The 19,921-nt window shown below is 44.3% G+C and overlaps 3 protein-coding genes across 5 annotated transcripts in view; all 3 read right to left on the reverse strand.

Moving 5' to 3' along the window:
• Positions 1 to 19,921, reverse strand: part of LOC310769052 (membrane-spanning 4-domains subfamily A member 4A-like) — a 639,318-nt gene that overhangs the window by 362,337 nt on the left and 257,060 nt on the right. The gene's annotated exons all lie outside the window — the stretch shown is intronic.
• The window catches only part of LOC310768902 (sulfotransferase 2B1-like), a 53,585-nt gene that overhangs the window by 4,361 nt on the left and 29,303 nt on the right, over positions 1 to 19,921 (reverse strand). The window lies entirely within an intron of this gene.
• LOC310768921 (sulfotransferase 2B1-like) lies at positions 4,302 to 19,317 on the reverse strand. 3 transcript variants are annotated; one of them, XM_083627848.1, is made up of 7 exons: positions 19,266 to 19,314; positions 9,495 to 9,632; positions 7,135 to 7,343; positions 6,669 to 6,795; positions 5,950 to 6,044; positions 5,304 to 5,484; positions 4,302 to 4,514 (listed from the first exon to the last, which is right to left on the reverse strand). In XM_083627848.1, the coding sequence occupies exons 2-7, from the start codon at positions 9,622 to 9,624 to the stop codon at positions 4,405 to 4,407; spliced, it is 852 nt and encodes a 283-aa protein (XP_083483974.1). In that variant the 5' UTR covers positions 9,625 to 9,632; positions 19,266 to 19,314; the 3' UTR covers positions 4,302 to 4,404. The 3 variants fall into 3 exon arrangements, with proteins under 3 accessions (XP_083483974.1, XP_083483973.1, XP_083483975.1); XM_083627847.1 differs by lacking the exon at positions 19,266 to 19,314 and adding an exon at positions 16,696 to 16,738; XM_083627849.1 differs by lacking the exon at positions 9,495 to 9,632 and having other exon boundaries at positions 19,266 to 19,317.

Below are 19,921 nucleotides of genomic sequence, written 5' to 3' on the forward strand. Positions count from 1 at the left end.
GCTGTGGGTAAAACCTCAGTGCCTAGGACTTGCCGATCGTATGGTCAGCGGTTTGAATCCCCACGGCGGGGTGAGCTCCCGTCGTCTGGTCCCAGCTCCTGCCCACCTAGCAGTTCGAAAACATTCTTAAGTGCAAGTAGATAAATTGGGGCCGCTTTATAGCGGGAAGGTAAACGGCATTTCCGTGTGCTGCGCTGGTGCTGGCTTGCCAGCTGCAGCTTCGTCACGCTGGCCACGTGACCTGGAAGTGTCTTCGGACGGCGCCGGCTCACCCTAGAGTCGGACACGACTGGCCCGTATGGGCAGGGGTACTTTTACCTTTACCTATACCGTAGTGAAATTTGCAACAGTAGTGAAAAAGAAAAACATGGACATTAATTGTCTAACATACAAGGAAATATTAGAAGAAGAAAATAACCAATTGAAAATAAAAAAAATACTAAGAACTCAAGCAGGCAGGCGTGAACTGGCATCAATATTACCAGCTAAATGAAATTTTAAAATCAGACACAAAAAAAGATTTGACACAAAGATATCAAATTTAGAAAGAAAACTATTATTAAATGATAATAATAAAAATTATCAAAAACATACAGATTATTACTGGATTGGAACCTTAAGGACGAGGAGGTGAAGGAAGTGATGGCACATTTGTCTACATACTATCAACCTTTAGAGATGGTTATCCTGACACAGCATCAGAGATTTTGGTAATATGGTGCCCTGAGCAAGGACAAAATTTACCCCTCCCCCCCCCCAATATTTTAACCATAATACCTTTAGGTACAGTTGCTTTTTTAATAAATCTCTGTAGGTAACCATATAAGTATAGGTTTGATTGTTATTATGATTATGAACCCCCTTGGCTTGGACCCCTTTTTCAAGGGAACCACCCACACCACCCATATTCAGCACCGACAGCATTCCTAGTGACATGACAGAAGCATGCCATAACGTATAAGATTCTCCTGGGAATATTCTCAGTTCAGTTCAAGACCCCTGTAAATATCTGGGTTCACATATCCCAGAAAGAAAGAATGATGTGGAAATCTCTCTTATTTTTGTTCAAGTTTTCCAGACTTCCCCAGGAATTTCAAGGGTTCTTTCACTTCCTTCTGTGAACATCAACCGTGGCTAGGGATGGTGTAATATGTCTATTTTGATTTCTCATTTTTGAAATATTAAATTCAGTTCTCCATATTTCCAAGTCAGTTTGTGAATTCTCTTGCACATTTTTACAAAGCATTTCCCCCTAATATAATGCATTTCTATGTTTTTCCCACTAAAGTATGCATTTTATGCACACTTAGTCTAGTATATGCATTTTTGTACACATTACTTAGCTGAAAAAGTGCATTGCAAAATTCAGGGATTGCCTGTGTTTCACTTCGTGTACTTCAGAAAGTGGAAAACATGTAACTTTCACATGTGGTGGACTTATGCACGTGCGCAGATTTTGGAACCAGATTTTACAGGAAATGAAGGATATCTTGGGCACACAGGTCTATTCAGATGTTCAACTTGTTTGCTGCCCATCCTTCTTTCTTTATAAATTTCTTAACATTTATTTGCTTGTTGCTCCTTGACTAATCATTATCCAGAGATGGAGAACTAACCGAACTTCCCCTTGATACCTCGTTTACGAAGCTCCTATATATCACAATACAGTTGTACCTTGGAAATCGAACAGAATCCGTTCCGGAAGTCCATTTTCGGAAACCAAGGTGAGGCATCCAATTGGTTTCCGATTGTGCAGGTGTGTCAGAAACAATAGAAGCTGTGCTGGATGTTTGGCATCGGAAAAAGGTTCAAAAACCAGAACACTCATTTCCAGTTTTTGATTGTTCGGGAGCCAGAAGGTTCAGCTTCGGAGACATTTGGGATCCAAGGTATGACTGTATCTGAAAAACTCATTCGTTTTTCATGGGTTTCCAGGGATAAAGCCAAAGCTTAGGACTATGCAGCTACATGGTGGTTGTTCATGACTTATGTCAAAAGCAAACATATAGCTGACAGGTTTAGTGGACACTATGTCCACTAAATCCAAACTCTATTTACCTAATTGCAATACTGAGCCGACTTGGGGTAAGTGACATTCATAATAATAATAATAATAATAATAATAATAATAATAATAATAATTTATTATTTATACCCTGCCCATCTGGCTGGGCCTCCCCAGCCACTCTGGGCGGCTTCCATAGATCATTTATCATCATCCAACAGTTTGAAGTCATTTTCCACATAGGTGAGTGTTTCCTCTGAGTACAATTCTGGAGAAAATGGAATCCCCTTGTATTTGAAATAAGGCATTGATGATACTGAAAAACTGAAGCTATGGGAGAGAGAGGGAGAGAGATTATGCCACATCCTTAGGGTAGCTACTGTTCTAGAGCCAAATTCCGGGGATAACTGGGGGCAGGGGAGAGTTCAGGAGGTGGTGGTGGGCCATCAGTAGATGCTCAAGTGGTACCACCAGGTGTGGTGGAAAAAAATTCAAGAAACTCAATTCTGACTACATGTCATATCTGGCAGCGCTGGGTCAGATACTGGTCAGCACGAAGAGGCAGAGTCCATTGTCAGTGAAATTAATGCTTTATTCAAGGAAATGGCAACTCAACAATTTTTCCAGGTCAGTCTTTCCCATATAGAGCTGTTGTCTGGACTGAATGTCCCTTTCTTGCAGACTTTCTAAGGCACCTCCTCTCCCGGATGTTGCCCAAGCAGTCTCCAACTGTCTATGTTCATCTCTGGTCTCTTCTTTTCCCCTCCTCATGATCTTACATGTTCTTTGAGATTGGGATACAAGAGGAGCTTCTTGCAGCCAGAGAGGGTCATTTCCGTGATTCTTCAGCAGCTCATCATTCAGATCTGCTTCCCCAGGGCATTCCCAGCAGAAACTTAGGAGCTGATGAAACTGGTTCCTGCCAGTGGTGCAAAAATCACTGTGTGTACTTCTCACCCGCAGGATAAAGGCAATTTGGGGGGGAGGGGTGCACAATTAAGCTCCTTGCCGAGGGCACAAGGGAACCTAGTTACGCCACTGATTCCCTGCATGGAACATCCTAGCAAAGCAGACCCCTCAGGCTCCCCACCCAACGCCACGTCCTGTAACAGGCCTGGATCTCTCTGATATCCTGGGCTGCCTCAACCTGACTCAGCCTAAGCCTAGATCCCTGCCCCCACCGTCACTGGAATAGGCCTGAATCAGTCTGCAATTCAACTTGTGAAGAACTTTCCACCACTGGCTGCCTCTTCTCTTCTTTTTCTTCTGGTCTTTGCTCTTCCCACTTTTCTTCAAGCAGCATGCCAGCTGAGAATAGCTTTTGCCCCAATCTGTAGCATGACCACTGTAGTTCATGCACTGGTACTCTTGAGGCTAGATTACTGTAATGTGTTCCTTGTGGGGCTGCCTGTGGGTCTGGTTCGGAAACTCCAGCTACTGCAGAATGCTGCAGCCATATTGCTAATGGGAGCTTCTGGTTGAGAACATGTGACACCACTGTTAAAACAGCTGCACTGGCTGCTCATCGGCTACTGAGCCAGGTTCAAGCTACTTGCATTGATTTACAAAGGAGCATCTTCAGTTGTGCCCCATGTTGATGTGTCTCATTAGAAAACAAGAAACTGCGCTTTCAGTGTCATAGGCCTTGCCCTGTGGAACCCCTTGCCAACAGAGATTAAGCGGGAGCCTTCTGTACCACCTTTTAAACGCCTGCTTGAAAATTCTCTGTTGTGCCAGGCCAGTGCAGGCCATTAAGAGTACATCTCCCACTATGGTCTGTTGCTGTTTGTTTTTAATTATTTTTTGTTTGTTTTTTAACTTGTTCTTAGCTTTTTGTGATTTTACTGTTTAGTTTTATGATACAGTGGTATATAAATATTTTTATGAATGAACAGATAAATATTCATTTACCCAGTCTCTAACCTATTATATAAATCTATTCATTTTACCCTGCTGTTTAGCATCCAAAGAGGAAGTTTTCTAAGAGCAGTTCATACATTTTAAAAAAGAACACAAATAGAGAAGGCATCTGAGAATGAGCCGTCATATTGGACGGTGCCGGGCATGTTATCATGGAAGAACACAATCATCTCATGAAGCTTCCATGGGCATCCTATCTTGAGCAGTCTGAAGAGTCCTTTTTGGTTGACGAGGTTGGAGGCCTTCATCAGGTCTATGAAGGCGATGTTTAAGGGGTGTCTTGGTCTCAGCATTTCTCCTGCAGCTGCTGCAGAAGGACCTCCAAGCTCTAAAGACACTTTGTGATTTGTTCAAAAAATAAAGAACAACTGTTCCATTCCTGATCAGGTATGTTTATTAGCACAGTGGTAGCAGAAACTAGCCAAACCATATGATACATAAGAATGTGGAGAACATCAGGAGCAACAATCTGGGATTCTTCATTCCCAAGGGAAGGTCATATTCACACCACGCATGTTCTCCCAGTAAACACGGTCAAAGCGTTCACTCTGTGCCACTGTCAGGTGGTTCTTCCAGTCCCCGCAGATCCCTAGAACAAGACAAGAGCAAGTGGAAACCACAAAGATGTTCACCTGAAATTACTTCAACTTAAATTGGGACATGTCTTCTTTGTCCTCAGCTGTGAGGCAGGCAACCCCTCAGGTAGCTGATGTTATTGGAGAAATAACATGCCCCCTGACTGTTTGCCCTGAGCTCCTCCCCAACCATTCCCACCCTCCTGATCTGGCTTTCCATCAGCACTAATGCATGCATGTTGGGTACCTGGACCAGCTGGGTGTCTCATCCAGCCATGCTTTCTTATTGCACCACAGAGAGCTCCGGGAACTGTGTGTCTGTTCCTCTGCCTGCTGAATTTCTGCTTGCTTTCCAAATTGATGTGAAAGGTACAGAACCTGCCAACTCTAGCATAAACAACTCTGAGGCAACTACTGTGTCTTGGTGCCCTGGAGAAACTGCAAACTGTTTTCAGGGAGTCCCCAGCATTATCCAGGTCTCAAAATAGTGCAGACACACCCTTGTTCTCTAGACTGCCTCTTTCAGAATAATTCCTTATTTTGATCTGGACTTTCATGAAATAGATAGACTTAGATGGGATGTTGCACAGAGAGGAAGATATACAATCCTGCAAACTGTACCCCTTTCTGGACCTGCAAACTGTGTTCACAGTCATCTCTGACTCTATAATCTATTGACTGGTTGCTGATAGACTTTTTCTGTGAGACATTCAAACATCCACAGAAAAAGAAGAGGTTCTTCACCCCTAGCATGAGCATTATGGCTTTATTCCTTGGCACTCCATGGCAACCAATGTTTTTACCTTTCCTCAAGAGTTTTGCTTTTGTATGGTCAAAAATGTTGTCTGGTGTTAAGGAAAAGTTGGACATCTTGTTGTCCTTCATCTTGTGGAAAGAGGCGTTTTCCACCACAGACTCAATTTGTTGGCTGTTCAGCTCCTTGCCAAGAAAATGACAGATCTTCTGCACGCTGCCTCGAAGGTCCTGCAGAAAGCAAAAGGAAATGGCTGTGATTCCTCATGTGATGTAGAGAGCTTGCCCTTCATCAGGAGGCACACAGAGAGCATGAGGACCAGTATGCAATGTGCACTGGGTAAGATGGATGCCTTGAAGATGTGGAATTTTCTGTCATCACCGTGCAGAAGCCACTGTGTCTCCACCTCCCCTCAGCCATCACAGCACCAACGGGGCATCTGAGTCAGCAAGAGACATTGCTTTTGAGGCAGAAAAGCAGGTTATTGGCACATCTGCTCTCATGTAGAAGAAAGGAAATGTACTCTGCACATGATATGCAGTGTACGTAGAAGTAGCAACAAATTTTGCACCTGTTCGGAATCCTCTTCTGGCCAATATTACAAGAATCTTTTTTTTATTTTTAAAGGCAGCTTCATGTGTGAATAATGTTAAAATTGGGACAGCAGGTCAACACAGTTAAAACTGGACCTTTACCTGCCGTAGTTCTTCATAGGTGTTGAAGAAGATGTTGGCTCTGTCCTTCATCTCCACCCAGCCTTTCACATGGTCAAACCAGGAACCATAAGCCACTGGAAGAGCATAGAGGAAGCAAGGGTGAAATGTAAGGAGTTATTGGGGGGGGGGGAGTAGAGAATGCTGTTGTAGACATAAACACCATTCAGGAACCTAGAAAATAACTGCATTTTCCCTTAAAAACAAAATAAGTAACACGAGACTTCAACGCTACCCTGGGTCCAATGCAACCTACTGACTGCTCTATGTACTGACATTTTCCACATACAAGAGAAGCAAAGCTTTGAATGAGTAGATAATATTACGCTTTAATGGGCTTTCTCCATTAAGGTTTCTTTTTCTTTCTGCCACCAGTGAGAATGTCTGCTATCATCGATTTTGATCTATTCTCTTGTTGGCGCCAATCTCACCCAGCTGTTAAGGACTTTCCTTAAGTTTCACCCTCTTCTCATTTTAGTGCCATTCTCGCCCATCTGAAAGGACATTTATTGATTTTCTTTGAAAGCAAATAACAAATGTAGGACTTCCCTGCATTTCTCCCCTTCTCCATGTATCCAACTGGGAATTATAGTTCTCTGATAGGACTGTAGAGTTACGTAAAAATAAATACTTTCTGATGGTAGACATCACTGGTGCTGGGTCACAGCAAACAAGAGTGGCTGATTTGCCTCCTTCCATACCTTCCCCACTCAGGAAACTCTCCATAAACTCTTCCATAGTTCCAAGGTCCTTCAATTCTTTATAGCCTTTGATGAAGTGGTAGACTGAAACCATGGCATCTCTGGGGTCACGCAGAGTATAAACTACCTGTTACAAAGACAGGGCCACATTTAGGGAGAGCCCAGGCAGCCCTGGGTGGCAGCAAACTGAAAGCACAATAAATAAAGCCTGACATGGAAACAGGAGAAACCTGCAGTGAGGACCTGGGCTGAGCATGCATGTGGACCATGGTCAGTTCAATTTCTCGAGCAATCATGAAACTGCTAAGAGGATTTCTGATATTCCCCTCTATCTTCTAGTACAAAATATGGTATCCTCCTAAAAATGAGCTGTGCCAAGTGTTTGTGCTCCAATATCCCACACATCTGTGTGTCAGAAACACAGAAACGAAAGACAGGCTTGATGTGTCCATCGTTCCTCTCTCACCTTGGCCTTGGAGTGGAGGAAGGACTTGGGGAAAAGCTGGAATGGCAGGTGAGTAGTCAGGATCCTGGGGGAAGGATTTTTCAAGGCAACCTGCAAATGATCGGCATACTCAATGCAGGGTGCCCTTTCCGTCAGTGGTACATTCTGAACCCATGTGGGGTCCCCTTGACTCCGGATTAAGCTCAAGATCTCCGACATCCAATGAGTACCTAGGAGAAAGTCCACCAGTCAGAGGCTTCTTCTATAAAACCACTTGTACATTAATCTCTGGCCCTTGCTAAATCAAATGGAGAAACTTAAACATTCGAATGGATCTTTGTCCCCTGCTAGCTATTCAACATCCTCCTATGCGGCAAGATCCCCCACATCAGGGATGGTATACTGTTGTGAAGTTGACTATATTATTTAGCTGGTTGTAGCCACTAATAGCCTGCTCCATGAATCTGTCTCCTCCTCTTATTTGCTCCATCATGGATCACTTTACACTTGTTTACATTGACTTGCCTTTGCCATTTTGCTGACCATGTATTTTTAGTGTCAGCAAACCTGGCCACCTCACTACTTGATCATTTATGAACAAATTAAAAAGCACAGGTCCCAGTACCAACTCCCAAGAAACGGGTCCTTTCTAAGGGAATGCCTCCCTCTTCTTCAAAGTGATGTTCTCCTTTCTCAGGACCTCCCTTCTTCCTGACAGCAGGAGAGCTGTCATTGTGGGAAGGTTGCCCAGCTACCACATCCCTGAAGGCCTCATCCACCACTTTCTCTGCCTCCTACTCTTTCTAGTTCTGCCACCTTGGCCTCAAGGGAAGGAACTTGTTCCCAGAGAACCAGAATCTCATGGCACCTCTGACATACACATGACTTCTGTGCCATAGGGAGATATCCATACAATTGGCAGAGGGTGCAAAACAATGCAAAACCCCCACACCCCGGCTGGTTTTGATAATTTGCTTCTTTTAATTTAGTTACCCATTGACTTTCCTGCTTGCTAGATTTCTGTTTTCTTGTGCAGTTCTTAGTCTAGTTTACTGTGGTTCCCTGAATTGTCCTGCTAGGTAGCTTTTCTATAGACTTCTTAGCCCTAGGATTTAGCTCCTGTGTTGTGGGTTTTCACAGGATTTTTATCACCTTACTGTGCCTTTGTCAATCCAAGTTGCTTTAATTCAATCATTAAGTTAAGTGCGTGTTAATTATGAGAACTATAACAGACAGATGGCATATTTGTCTATATAAAATCAACATTTAGATATGGTTATCCTGACACAGCATCAGAGACAACTTTTGTAATATGGTGCCCTGAGCAAGGACAAAAATTCCCCTCCCCCCAAAAAATTATTTTCACAATAATACATTTAGGTACAGTTGCTTTTTTAATAAATCTTCTCAGTAGGTAACCAAATAAATATAGGTTTTATTATTATTGTGATTATGCACCCCCTCGGTTTGGCACCCCATGCAAGGAAATCACCCACACTGCCCATATCCAGCACCAAAAACATTCCTAGTGACATGACAGAAGCATGCCATAACGCATAAGATTCTCCTGGGAATATTCTCAGTTCAGCTCACGAGCGCTGTAAATATCTGGGTTCAAATATCCCAGAAAGAAAGAAAGATTTGAAAATCTCTCTTATTTTTTTGCAAGGTTTCCGGACATCCCCATGAATTTCAAATGTTCTTTCACTTCTTTCCATGAACATCAACAGTGGCTAGGGATGGTGTAATACGTCTATTTTGATTTCTCCTTTTTGAAATCTTACATTTAATTCTCCATATTTCCATGTCAGTTTGTGAATTTTCTTGCACATTTCTACAAAGCATTTTCCCTTACTATAATAAATTTTTATTCACCCCCCCACTAAAGTATGTATTTTATGCACACTATTCTAGTATATGCATTTTTGTACACATTACTTAGCTGAAGAAGTGCATTGCTAAATTCGGAGAATGTCTGTGTTTCACTTTGTGTACTTCAAAAAGTGAAAAACATGTAACTTTCACATGTGGTGGACAGGTCTATTCATATATTCAACTTGTTTGCTGTCCACCTTCCTCATTTGTAAATTTCTTATAATTTATTTGTTTATTGCTCCTTGACTAATCGGTACCCACTGATGGAGAGCTAACCTGACTGTCCCCCTTCATACCTGGTTGAAGAAGGTCTTATATATCGCAACATCTGAAAAACTAAACTCATTCATTTTACATGGGTTTCCAGGGATTAAGCCAAAGCTTAGGACATTGCAGCTACTTGGTGGTTGTTCATGACTTATGTCAATAGCAAACTTATACCAGGCAGGTTTAGTGGATACTTTAAGTCTAAATCCAAAGTCTATTTACCTAATTGCAACACTGACCTGACTTGGGGTAAGTCACGTTCACTATATCATCATCTAACAGTTGAAAGTCATTTTCCAAATAGCTGAGTTTTTCCACTGAGTTAAACTGTTGAGTAAAAATGATCCCCTTGTATTTGAAAGTAGCCATTGATGACTCTGAAAAAGGTAAGATGAAAGAGAGAAGGAGAGAGATTATGTCACATCCTTAGGGACATTCAGGTAGCTACTGTTCTAGAGCCAAGCTCTGTGGATAGCTGGGGAGCAGGAGGGAGGGGAGAGTTCAGGAGTTGGTGATGGGCCATCAATAGATGGTTGAGTGGTACCACCAGGTGTGGTGGTGGGAAATCCAAGGAACTCACTTCTGAGTACATGCCATATCTATCAAGGCTGGGTCAGATACTGGTCAGCGCAAAGAGGAAGAATCCATTGTCAGTGAAATCAGTGCTTTATTCAAGGAAATGGCATACAACTTAGCAAATCTTCCTGGTCAGTCTTTCTTTTATGGAGCTGTTGTCGGGACTGAATGTCCCTTTCTTCCACACTTTCTAAGGCTCCTCCTCTCCCGGATGTTACCCAAGCAGTCTCCAACTGTCTCTGCATATCCCTTGACTCTTCTCTGCCCTCCTCATGATTTTGCATGTTCTTTGAGATCGGGATACGGGAGGAGCTTCTTGCAGCCAGAAAGGGCCATTCCCATGATTCTTCAGCAGCTCCTTGACCCGCCCCCCCTTATCTGCTTCAGTCTGAACTGCTCGCTGTCATCACTTTTCCCTGCTCAGTAAACCTTCTCAGCATCCTTCTCCTTCTCCCAATCCTCTCCTTCTGACCTCTCCTCAGTGTCCCACCACCAAACTCCTGACTCTGAGCCTTCAACTGGTGCCTCTCACCACACTGCAGCCAGCCAGATCCTGACAACAGCAGGCTTTCAAATCTCAATTTGATCATGGGCACATGTTTTCATACCATTAACTCAAATCACTTCCATTAGGAAATAGGTCCAAAGACATCCTCTAGATGACTGCAACTATGTATCAACTACAGGAAAATTGGTTTACGCCACGTTCACACCTACCCAAAGCAAGGCACAAACCCCTCTGTACACACACACATGCACGACTGCTTCTGGGGCTACTCTCACACTGTTTACCTGAAGTGCAAGAGAGTCTTTCCTCTTCCCTGCTTCTGCTAATAGGAGGCCAGGTGAGGCGAACTTTTGCCTGTATATGGAACCCTTGATACTCTTATTTTTGAATTTTTGAATTATTTTTTAATAGTTTTATTAAATACAAATTAGAAAACATACATATTCACAACAAAAGAAAATACAAAAGAAAAAGAAAATATAACTAACCAAGGAAAAAGAATTAGAGAATATTTTATCTCTTTTCATATTTACAGTTCTTTATACCTCTATAAAATGCTATTCACAATAAAGCAGTGAAATGAAAGATGAGATATCAGAAAAAAGAAAAAAGGAACAAAGAAAGAATAAAGAAGGAAAAAGATCATAAGTGAAATTTTTTTAAAGTAGATAAGTACTCACAATGCATAGCCGTTTCCCATCTATATTTATATTCAATTGTATAATTTCATCTTGTCATTATCTACCTTAAATAATTTTTAAAAAGGAAAAGAAAAGAAAAAAAGACTTCCACTGTTTGCCTCACGCGTTTTTAATAATCCGTTCGTCAGAACCTCTGTCCTTCATATTTTTCCCTTTGGATATCCTTAATGTCTCACTTTGTATTTTTTATATTAGGAACCCTTGATACTCATGTATTGATTTAAAGCATTTCACTTGCTCAGTAGCTGAAAACATTTCCAGAACAGCTTTACGTAACAGCGTTAAACCAAGGGCAGAGCAAACAGTCCTCACTTGCAGCCTTAAAATCTCAAAAGACAATTCAAAAGGGAAGGGGGGGAAAACCCCATTTGTAAAACTTCAAACATCTGACACTGATGACGAGACTGCAAAGAATCTTTTTGGGAAGAAGAGAAGTGAAATGAAGCGGGTCTCTCAGTAGAGCCACTGCTCTCCCTTCTCTCTCACAGCTGCAAACAGGTGGAGGACTGCCAAGAGCAGACAGTTCAGGGAGGAAAGGAGCAGGGGGAGCAGGTCTCTCAGAAGAGCCAGTGGATGGACCTGTTGTCCTGTCTTTCTTTCACTGCCACATTTATAGAATATAGCAGTCAATTTAAAACCCATGCATGTTCCAATCTGGAAAAGGAAAGAGGGAATCAGGAGGAGGGAGAAGGCAATTAGGGAAGAGTTCTTCAAGGGGAGGAGAATGAGGTTGAGAGGATCAGAAAGAACATAAGCAAACCTTGAATACAGGAAGGAAACAGGAGCAGTCTTTATAATTCAGCAGCTACTGGAGCGTCCTGTGGGTCAGGGATAGATACTTACTGTGTGAGGAAACCCTGCAAAGAGTCTGCAGTAATATCAGGAAGTAGGAGGAATGAGGGAAACTTCAGCAGGTATATTTGGAGTACAAGGACACAGCATAGCATGTACTTCCTACATAGATAAAATGAAAGTGCCAATGAACTTTGGATGAAACCACTCCCAACCAGAGAGGGGAGTTTCTATTCCAGACCAAGCATGCCTCTTAAAGACACAGGCCATGCTCACTACAGTTGAGTCTGGAGCTTCCTTCTCTTCCTGGCTCACAGAGCAAAACTTAAACAATCAGTCAGGGGGGAATGTGTGTTCTCCCCTCCCCCCACCTCCCCAATTCATAGATGGGGAGGAGGTTCAATCTTGCTGGGAGGGGCACTTGTGAAGGAGCATTTTGCAGCCCTCCAGACCAAATCTGCTGCTCACCAGCTGTTTTTCAAAGACTCAACTCTGCTCAGATCTGCTTCCCCAGCGCATTCCCTGCAGAGGCTTAGGGGGTTGGTGAAACAGGCCCCTGCTAGTGGTGCAAAAATCATGTACCAGACTATGGAGTGGATGACATATACCGTATTTGTCCATGTAATAGACAAAGTTTTTGTCCTCAAAACTAACGTTTAAAAATGTTGCTTCCGCTAGGCTGAGATGGGAGCTGTGTTATTGGTGGCTGCAACAAGTGCTAGTGTGGATTTGCTGTCAATACGACTTCTGGCGGCGAGGCAACAGCTGATAGGGAAAAGCTCCACAAGTCTGGGCAATCTCCCCCCATTTTCTTAAGTTTGAGTCCCCCAAAATAGGGGGTGTCTTATACATGGGGCCATGTTATACACGGAATGTGTCTGGTGACATGAGGCCACTGTTTCTGTCAGTTCATATGTGAAAGAAGCTTACCGTCCTCACACTGCAGGATAAAGGCAGTTTGGGGGGGGGGTGCACGATAAAGCTCCTTTCCAAGGGCACAAGGGATCCCAGTGTGTAGTGAAATAAATATTTAATTGCCTCCCCAAGGGGTCCCTGCCTCAGAAGGAGGACCAGGACCTCGGAAGGAGCGCAATTGAAGGCTCTGTACCAGTCGGGAAAAGACAGAGACCACACCAGGATTTAGAAAAAGCAAAGCCTGATCTTTATTAAAAGAACAGGGGAAAAAACAACAACACAAAAAACTGTTGCAACAGGGTCCCCGCTCATGCAATGACACGGAGTCAGAGAGCCCGAACAAAAGGACTGCCTTGATTCTTATACCTTTTGATTTTCATCCAGATCAATAGCAGAGGTGGTGGCGGGAAGTGACATGAGAGGTGTGAAGAGTGGATTAACATAAGGTAAATAGAATGTTGAAAGACTTTCGGGAGGTGTCAATTTGCTGAAGGCTCAGGTGATATGTGTCGATCTTCGAGTTATTTAATTTTTGGATCTGCTTAAATGGCTTTTCCTTTATCTACAGGATAATCAGTATGCAGATCGTGAGGCTGGATGTTCAGGAAGATGTTCAGGAAAAGGCTTAAATGTTAACGTGAAATCCTATTCTGCATTGCTATCAATTCGAGTGTGATAGCCTGACGTTTGCATACTTTTTTGAAAATAAAACTACTTTATTTTGAGCTCTTATCTGTGTGTATTCATGGTATCGTTTGTAGACCCAGTAGGTGGCAGTGAGGTGGAGAGTCTTGGCAGCCTTTTGGATACAATACTGAGTCAAGTATATACATTTTGAAATACTTAGATTGTTACATTCTTTAAAACTATAATTTGGATACATTCAGAAAAGTACAGCATACTAGGCATTTCAGAAAAGATACATTCACAAATACATTTTAAAAGGATAGCTTCATGGAGAAAGAGGTACACTTCATAGAGAAAAGATTCATTTCAGTAAGGGCACCAGTAAGGGCATTCAGACTCATTTCAGTGAGACAGGAATAGCAGCAGGCACGTTACATTAAGATGATGCATTAAAATGGAAAAGGCACACATTATTTTACATTCAATGATACGTGAAAAGACACAGTAAGATGACATATTCCCAATGATGCGTTCTTCAAGGCACAGTTTATTATTGTTGGGGGCTTTTGGGTAGGATGATATCATTAGGATCATTTTTCCTTTATTCCCCTCTCTGACCCTGATTCTCTTATGACAGTAGCAACACCAAACTCCATTAAACTGTGTCAAACAGCAGGCAAAACCAGCAGGCAACTCTGCAGAGGGAGTGGAACATTGGACTCACATTTCACCCCAGGGCATGTGCAAAAAGATATGCCTTGGCTAACCAGCAAAATATACACAATGATGGGGGTCAGACACACCTCAAGAGGGAGGGGGCATCCCACAGCCTGGCCATTTGGTAGCCTCTCTCCTTAAATGGGGGAGTGTCTCCAAGTGGTTAAAGCAAGAAAAGAATAAGGTGTGGTACATTTGTATCCCAAGACACCTCAGTTCCTGGAAACATATGAAAAGGGAGGTCATAAATCTTTCCCTCAAAGCAAGAAATGAGGTGTGCCTTTAAATACTTGAGCCCAGTGCTATTTTTCTAGATGGCAATGGCACCCACCTAAGAGGTGCCAGAAGGGGAGTTCTGGCTGGAAATCAACCCTGCTTAAGCCGCCCCACTTTCAAAATCAGGGGCCCCCAGAAGAAATGCAGAAATGTGGTGTTTTATTTCAAGGAACATTTTCCTGCTTAACAAAAATTCCAGTTAAAATCTGTCCCCGGCGGTCAGTGTCACTGGGCACCTCAAAATCACCACCTAGAGTATTTCCCAGGACCTTTCTTAAGAGATTTCTAAAGTGAGTAGCTTGCCTTGGTTTAAAGTTTAAAAGGGGCATGGGGGTGTAAGCAGAAAGACCACCACCCAGTTATCAAAGTGTAAGCTTCCCCACCACATAATGGTACTTGCCCTGGCCCAGTGGACTAGGGGGACTAGACTAGCCCCCTAAATGTTCCCCTGTCGCCTCCTTCCCAAAGCCCAGGAAGCTTCTGCATGACTTACGCAGTCACCTAGGAGAGGGACAGTATGGTGGTGTTGTAAATAAAAATATGCCCTTTTCCCTTATGGGGTATCCAAGAGCCCATATAGAGTCCTTACATAGGTTCCCTATTGGTAGGAGAAAATAACAGAGGCCAACCAGAGAATATTGAGAAGCAAAGCAGCTAGTAAGCTTGATCTTTATTGATCTGTTGCAACAGGGTGCTCCCCTCACATGCAGGAAAGGAGGAGGACCCACAAAAATGCTGTGCAAGGGCTTATAAAGTCTTTTGAAATTCCCATCCTGTAGATCAAGACTACCCCCCAGAAACATCATACATACATCACAGAAGGGGTGTAACGTAAGACCACCCCTCAGATACATCACAGAAAAGGTGGTCTTAAAACAGAAATTTCAATATTGTTTTTCTCCTGTCCTTGTTTATTTCCTGTCTGGCAGGTTACTTGATTGGATTGCCTGAGGAGCCTGGCCAGTCTTTTGTAATGATAAATACTTAGTTCCTGAGCCAGGTCACAGGCTCACACCCTTATTCAAACACAGACATACCCTTAAGACAGGACAACAACAAAAAATTTCCTTCCAGTAGCACCTTAAAGACCAACTAAGTTAGTTCTTGGTATGAGCTTTCGTGTGCATGCACACTTCTTCAGAAGAAGTGTGCATGCACACGAAAGCTCATACCAAGAACTAACTCAGAAGAAGTGTGCATGCACACGAAAGCTCATACCAAGAACTAACTTAGTTGGTCTTTAAGGTGCTACTGGAAGGAAAAAATTTTTTGTTGTTTTGACTATGGCAGACCAACACGGCTACCTATCTGTAACTGGAACCTTAAGACAGGATTTGTGAAGGAAAAGACAATGGGGAGGCTTTTCCACTTTGACCTTGCAGAGAAAACATTTGGTCAGTTTAGGAATCAAAATGGTTCCAGGTTGGTCTTCCTGTGCTGATCTATGTATGTGCGGTTATGAACATTACCATATATCTAAGACCATAAAATTCCTATCACAGTGGAGAGGGACAGTATGGTGGAGAGAAAGGAGGTTTTCTAAGAAACTACCTAGCAGGACTGGCCCAGCAGTGTTGTAAGGCCCAAACAAGGCCCATGGTGAGTGCAAAGTATATACACAAAGTATCAAATGTGGTGACAGTAATAATAATGCAACAAAACAACACCACCACAAACTGGCTTATAAGTATAAAACCAAATTTACTAGAATAATAGCTAGAATAGAGATAGACTTGTAACCATTCAAGCAACAAACATACTAAGGTGCCATGTGCAAAACAAAGCCTGGAAATAGTGTAAACATGGAGTGGATAAATGTACAACTGTATCTTAACAAGTTACGTGTGCAATAAACGTTATACAGACTGGATAAATGAACCGTTCAGCCAGGGCGAGTGCACACATGTTGGAGGCTAAAGCCCTCACAGCCTCAAGGAATTGGCTCTTTTGCTCCACCCCACAGAACCAGAGAACTGCGGAGCTGGAAGGGACCCCGAGGGTCATCTAGTCCACCCTCCGCAATGCAGGGGTCGCAATGAAAGCATCTGACAGAGATGGGTGCCCACCCTCCTTCCCCACTTGGAGTCCCCCCCTTCTCAAGGGGTGCCCACTTCTGAGCCCCCCAAAGAGCCCTCTCCCCCCGGGGGGGGTCGTGGGTGGCTGGGGGGTGCTGGGACCTCTGAGGCCTTGGGTTCAGAGGAGGCTGTTGCAGGCTTCCCTTCCCCTCACCCACCCAGGGGATCCTCCCATTCATCTCTCAGCCCTGCAACAGCCTCCTCAGCACCCCCCTCATCGCCCCACAGCCTCCCCTTTGCCCAAAACTCTCACCGCCCCAGAGGCCTCCCGAGAAAAGCATGGAGACGGGAAGGAGAGAGGGGCCTTTTCTGGGCTGCTCTAGGGAGCCCTGCTCTCTCGCTCCCCTTAACCCTTATGTGGCCTCGCTGCTCAGGGATTCCTGCCCAGGGAAAAAGTGGGCAAGGCAAATGCGTTCGCCGATCAGCGATCCTACAAGTAAATAAATGATATTCCAGCCTGTGTTCCTTAGTCTCAGGCACTCCAACTCAGCAGCACACCCCACGAAGTGCAAAGAGACTTCCTTCCAAGTTAATGCCCGCAGATAGGAGACAAAGTTGCACCCATAAACAATCAGCAGCAGCAACACAAAAGAAACGAGGCAAGCAGGGCAGAGATTAGCTGGAGGGGGCAAGGGAAACAGCACAGTTAAGAGACGGGGGGGGGGATTGGATAACCCAAAAACCATATGGTCAAGCAAATCGCCAGCTATTCTAATTGGTTGTGAAACCTTTACTGTGCGGGCTAGTAAAGTGGACCAAGTGCAGTCCCCTGCTGGGAGTGAGCTCTATTGAAACCAGAGGATCTTACTTCTGTGCAGAGGTGTGCTCAACTGGAGACAGGGATGACACCCGTCTCCCCTGCCTGCCTCCTCCTAGGGCGGTGGGGTGGGGTAAAGTCCCCCCCCCAAGCGCGGCTCCAAGGTGCCCTGAGTTTTCTCCACCTTTGGCAAAACTTCAGTCAGTCTCTGTGTTAAAGCAACTGGAACAGAGACAATGAAAAGCAACCGTCCTAGTACAGTTACAAAGAAGAATATGCAAGAAAACTGGAGAGCTTCCTGCACGCAGCCGAGAGAAAAGCCATGCTGCCGCTCGTGAGCCGGCACTGACAGAAGTAAAGTTTTATCATGCCTGGTCTTACTCTTATCACATTTGTGGATCTGGTTTTTCTCTCCCTGTGTGCAGGAAGCTCTCCAGTTTTCTCACACAATCCTCTTTGTAACTGACTTAGTTCTGTTCTAGAACTTGGTGGTAGTTTTGTCAGGAAGAAGTGGAAGAGTGAAACCTACTAGGACAGCTGCTTTTCATTGTGCCGGAGCTGGGGCAACAGCACCACCCCCGCGACTCCCAAGTACACAGAGCCATGGGAGGGAGCAGTGGCGTAGCGTGGGTTGTCAGCACCTGGGGCAAGTAATTTGCGCCCCCTAACCCGTGGATTTGCGCCCCCTAGCCCATGGATTTGCCCTAACCCCAGGTGTTGCGCCCGGTGCGGCCGGCCCCCCCTGCACCCCCCACGCTACGCCACTGGGAGGGAGGAGGAGCTGCACGGTTTGCCAGCAAAGCCAAGCAGCTTGTACACTCCCCTGCCTGCTTCCTCCAGCCAGGAGCAGGGGCAACAGCGCCCGCACCGTGCCCGCAGGCAGACAGCACCCCAACTGTCACCCCCCTCATGATGTCACCATGATGTCAGCTTTCCCAACAAAGGCTTAGGGGTTGGTGAAACAGGCCACTGCCAATGGAGCAAAAATCATGTACCAGACTATGGAGTGGATGACATATATGTGTCTGGTGACATGAAGCCGTTGTTTCTGTCAGTTCATAAGTGAAAGAAGCTTACCGAACTTCTCACACTGCAGGATAAAGGAAATTTTGGGAAAGGGTGCACAATGAAGCTCTTTGCCAAGGGCACAAGGGGCCCTAGGTATGTTTCCTGCAAGGAACACACTAGCAAAGCAGACCCCTCAGGCTCCCTCTTCTTTTTCTTCGAGTCCAGAATTCTAGTCCAGCCCAATCACTGAGATCATCTGCAAGAGCATCTTCAGTTGTCCCCCAAGTTGGTGTGTCTCATTTGACAACAAGAAACTGAGCTTTCAGTGTCATTGGCCTGCCCTGTGGCCTTGCCCTAGTCTGTGACTAGGAGGCAAGGGAAGGCGAACTTTTGTCCGTATACGGAACTCTTGATACTCATTTATTTATTTACAGCATTCGACTTGCTCAGCAACTGCAAAAATTTGCAGAACAGCTTTATGTAACAGCGGTAAACCAAGAGCAGAGCAAAGAGTCCCCACTCACAGCCTTAAAATCTCAAAAGACAATCCAAAGGGGAAGGGGGAAGAAAACCCATTTGTAAAGCATCAAAGATCTGAAATTGATTACCAAATTGCATGGAATCTGTTTGGGAAGAAGAGAAGTGAAATGAAGCTGTTCTCTCAGCAGAGGCATTGCTCTCCCTTCTCTCTCACAGCTGCCGACAGGTGGAGGACTGCCAATAGCAGACAGTTCAGGGAGGAGAAGAACAGGGGGAGCAGGTCTCTCAGAAGAGCCAGTGGGTGGACCTGTTGTCCTGTCTTTCTTCTACTGCTACATTTATAGAATATAGCAATTAGTTATATGTTCCATGCATGTTCCAATCTGGAAAAGGAAAGACGGAATCTGGAAAAGGGAGAAGGCAACTGGGGAAGAATTCATAAAGGAGAGAAAAAGGAGGTTGAGATGATCTGAAAGAACGTAAGCAATCCTTGAATACAGGAAGGAAACAGGAGCAGTCTTTATTACCGGTATCCAGCAGCTACTGGAGCATCCTGTGGGTCTGGGAAAGATACTTACTGTGTGGGGAAACCTTGCAAAGAGTCTGCAGTAATATCAGGAAGCAGGAGGAATGAGGGAAACTTCAGCAGCTTTATTTTTCTGTCAGTAGAAGATCAACTTCCTACATAAATAGGATGAAAGTGCCAATGAACTTTGGATGAAACCACTGCCAACCAGAGAGGGGAGTTTGCATTCCAGGCATGCCTCTGAGAGACACAGGCCATGCTCACTACAGCTGAGTCTGGAGCTTCCTTCCTTTCTTGGCTCACAGAGCAAGACTTAAACATCCAGTCAGGGGGGAATGTGTGTTCTCCCCTCCCCCCACCTCCCCAATTCATAGATGGGGAGGAGATTCAATCTTGCTGGGAGAGGCCCTTGAGAAGGGGCATTTTCCAGCCCTCCAGGCCAAATCTGCTGCTCACCAGCTGTTATGCAAGGATTCAACTCTGCTCAGATCTACTTCCCCAGTGCTTTCACTACTATGGAGTGGATGACATATATGTGTCTAGTGACATGAAGCCATTGTTTCAGTCAGTTCATACACAAAAGAAGCTTACCGTACTTCTCACACTGCAGGATAAAGGCAACTGTACCATTTCTGATCAGGTATCTGTTTATTCAGCAGAAAATACCCAATCCATCTGATACATAAGAATGTGGAGAACAGCAACAGT

Source organism: Podarcis filfolensis (genome assembly GCF_964270895.1).
Source record: "Podarcis filfolensis genome assembly, chromosome: 8".
NCBI lineage: Eukaryota > Metazoa > Chordata > Lepidosauria > Squamata > Lacertidae > Podarcis > Podarcis filfolensis.

Coding starts and splice junctions, on each gene's coding strand:
- LOC310768921 (XM_083627847.1), bottom strand. CDS start 16,723: ATGCTTTTCTCGGGAGGCCTCTGGGGCG. Junction 9,633..16,695: donor CTCGGGAGGCCTCTGGGGCG/GTGAGAGTTTTG, acceptor TACCTTTTTCAG/AGTCATCAATGGCTACTTTC. Junction 6,045..6,668: donor GAGTTTCCTGAGTGGGGAAG/GTATGGAAGGAG, acceptor ATGCTCTTCCAG/TGGCTTATGGTTCCTGGTTT.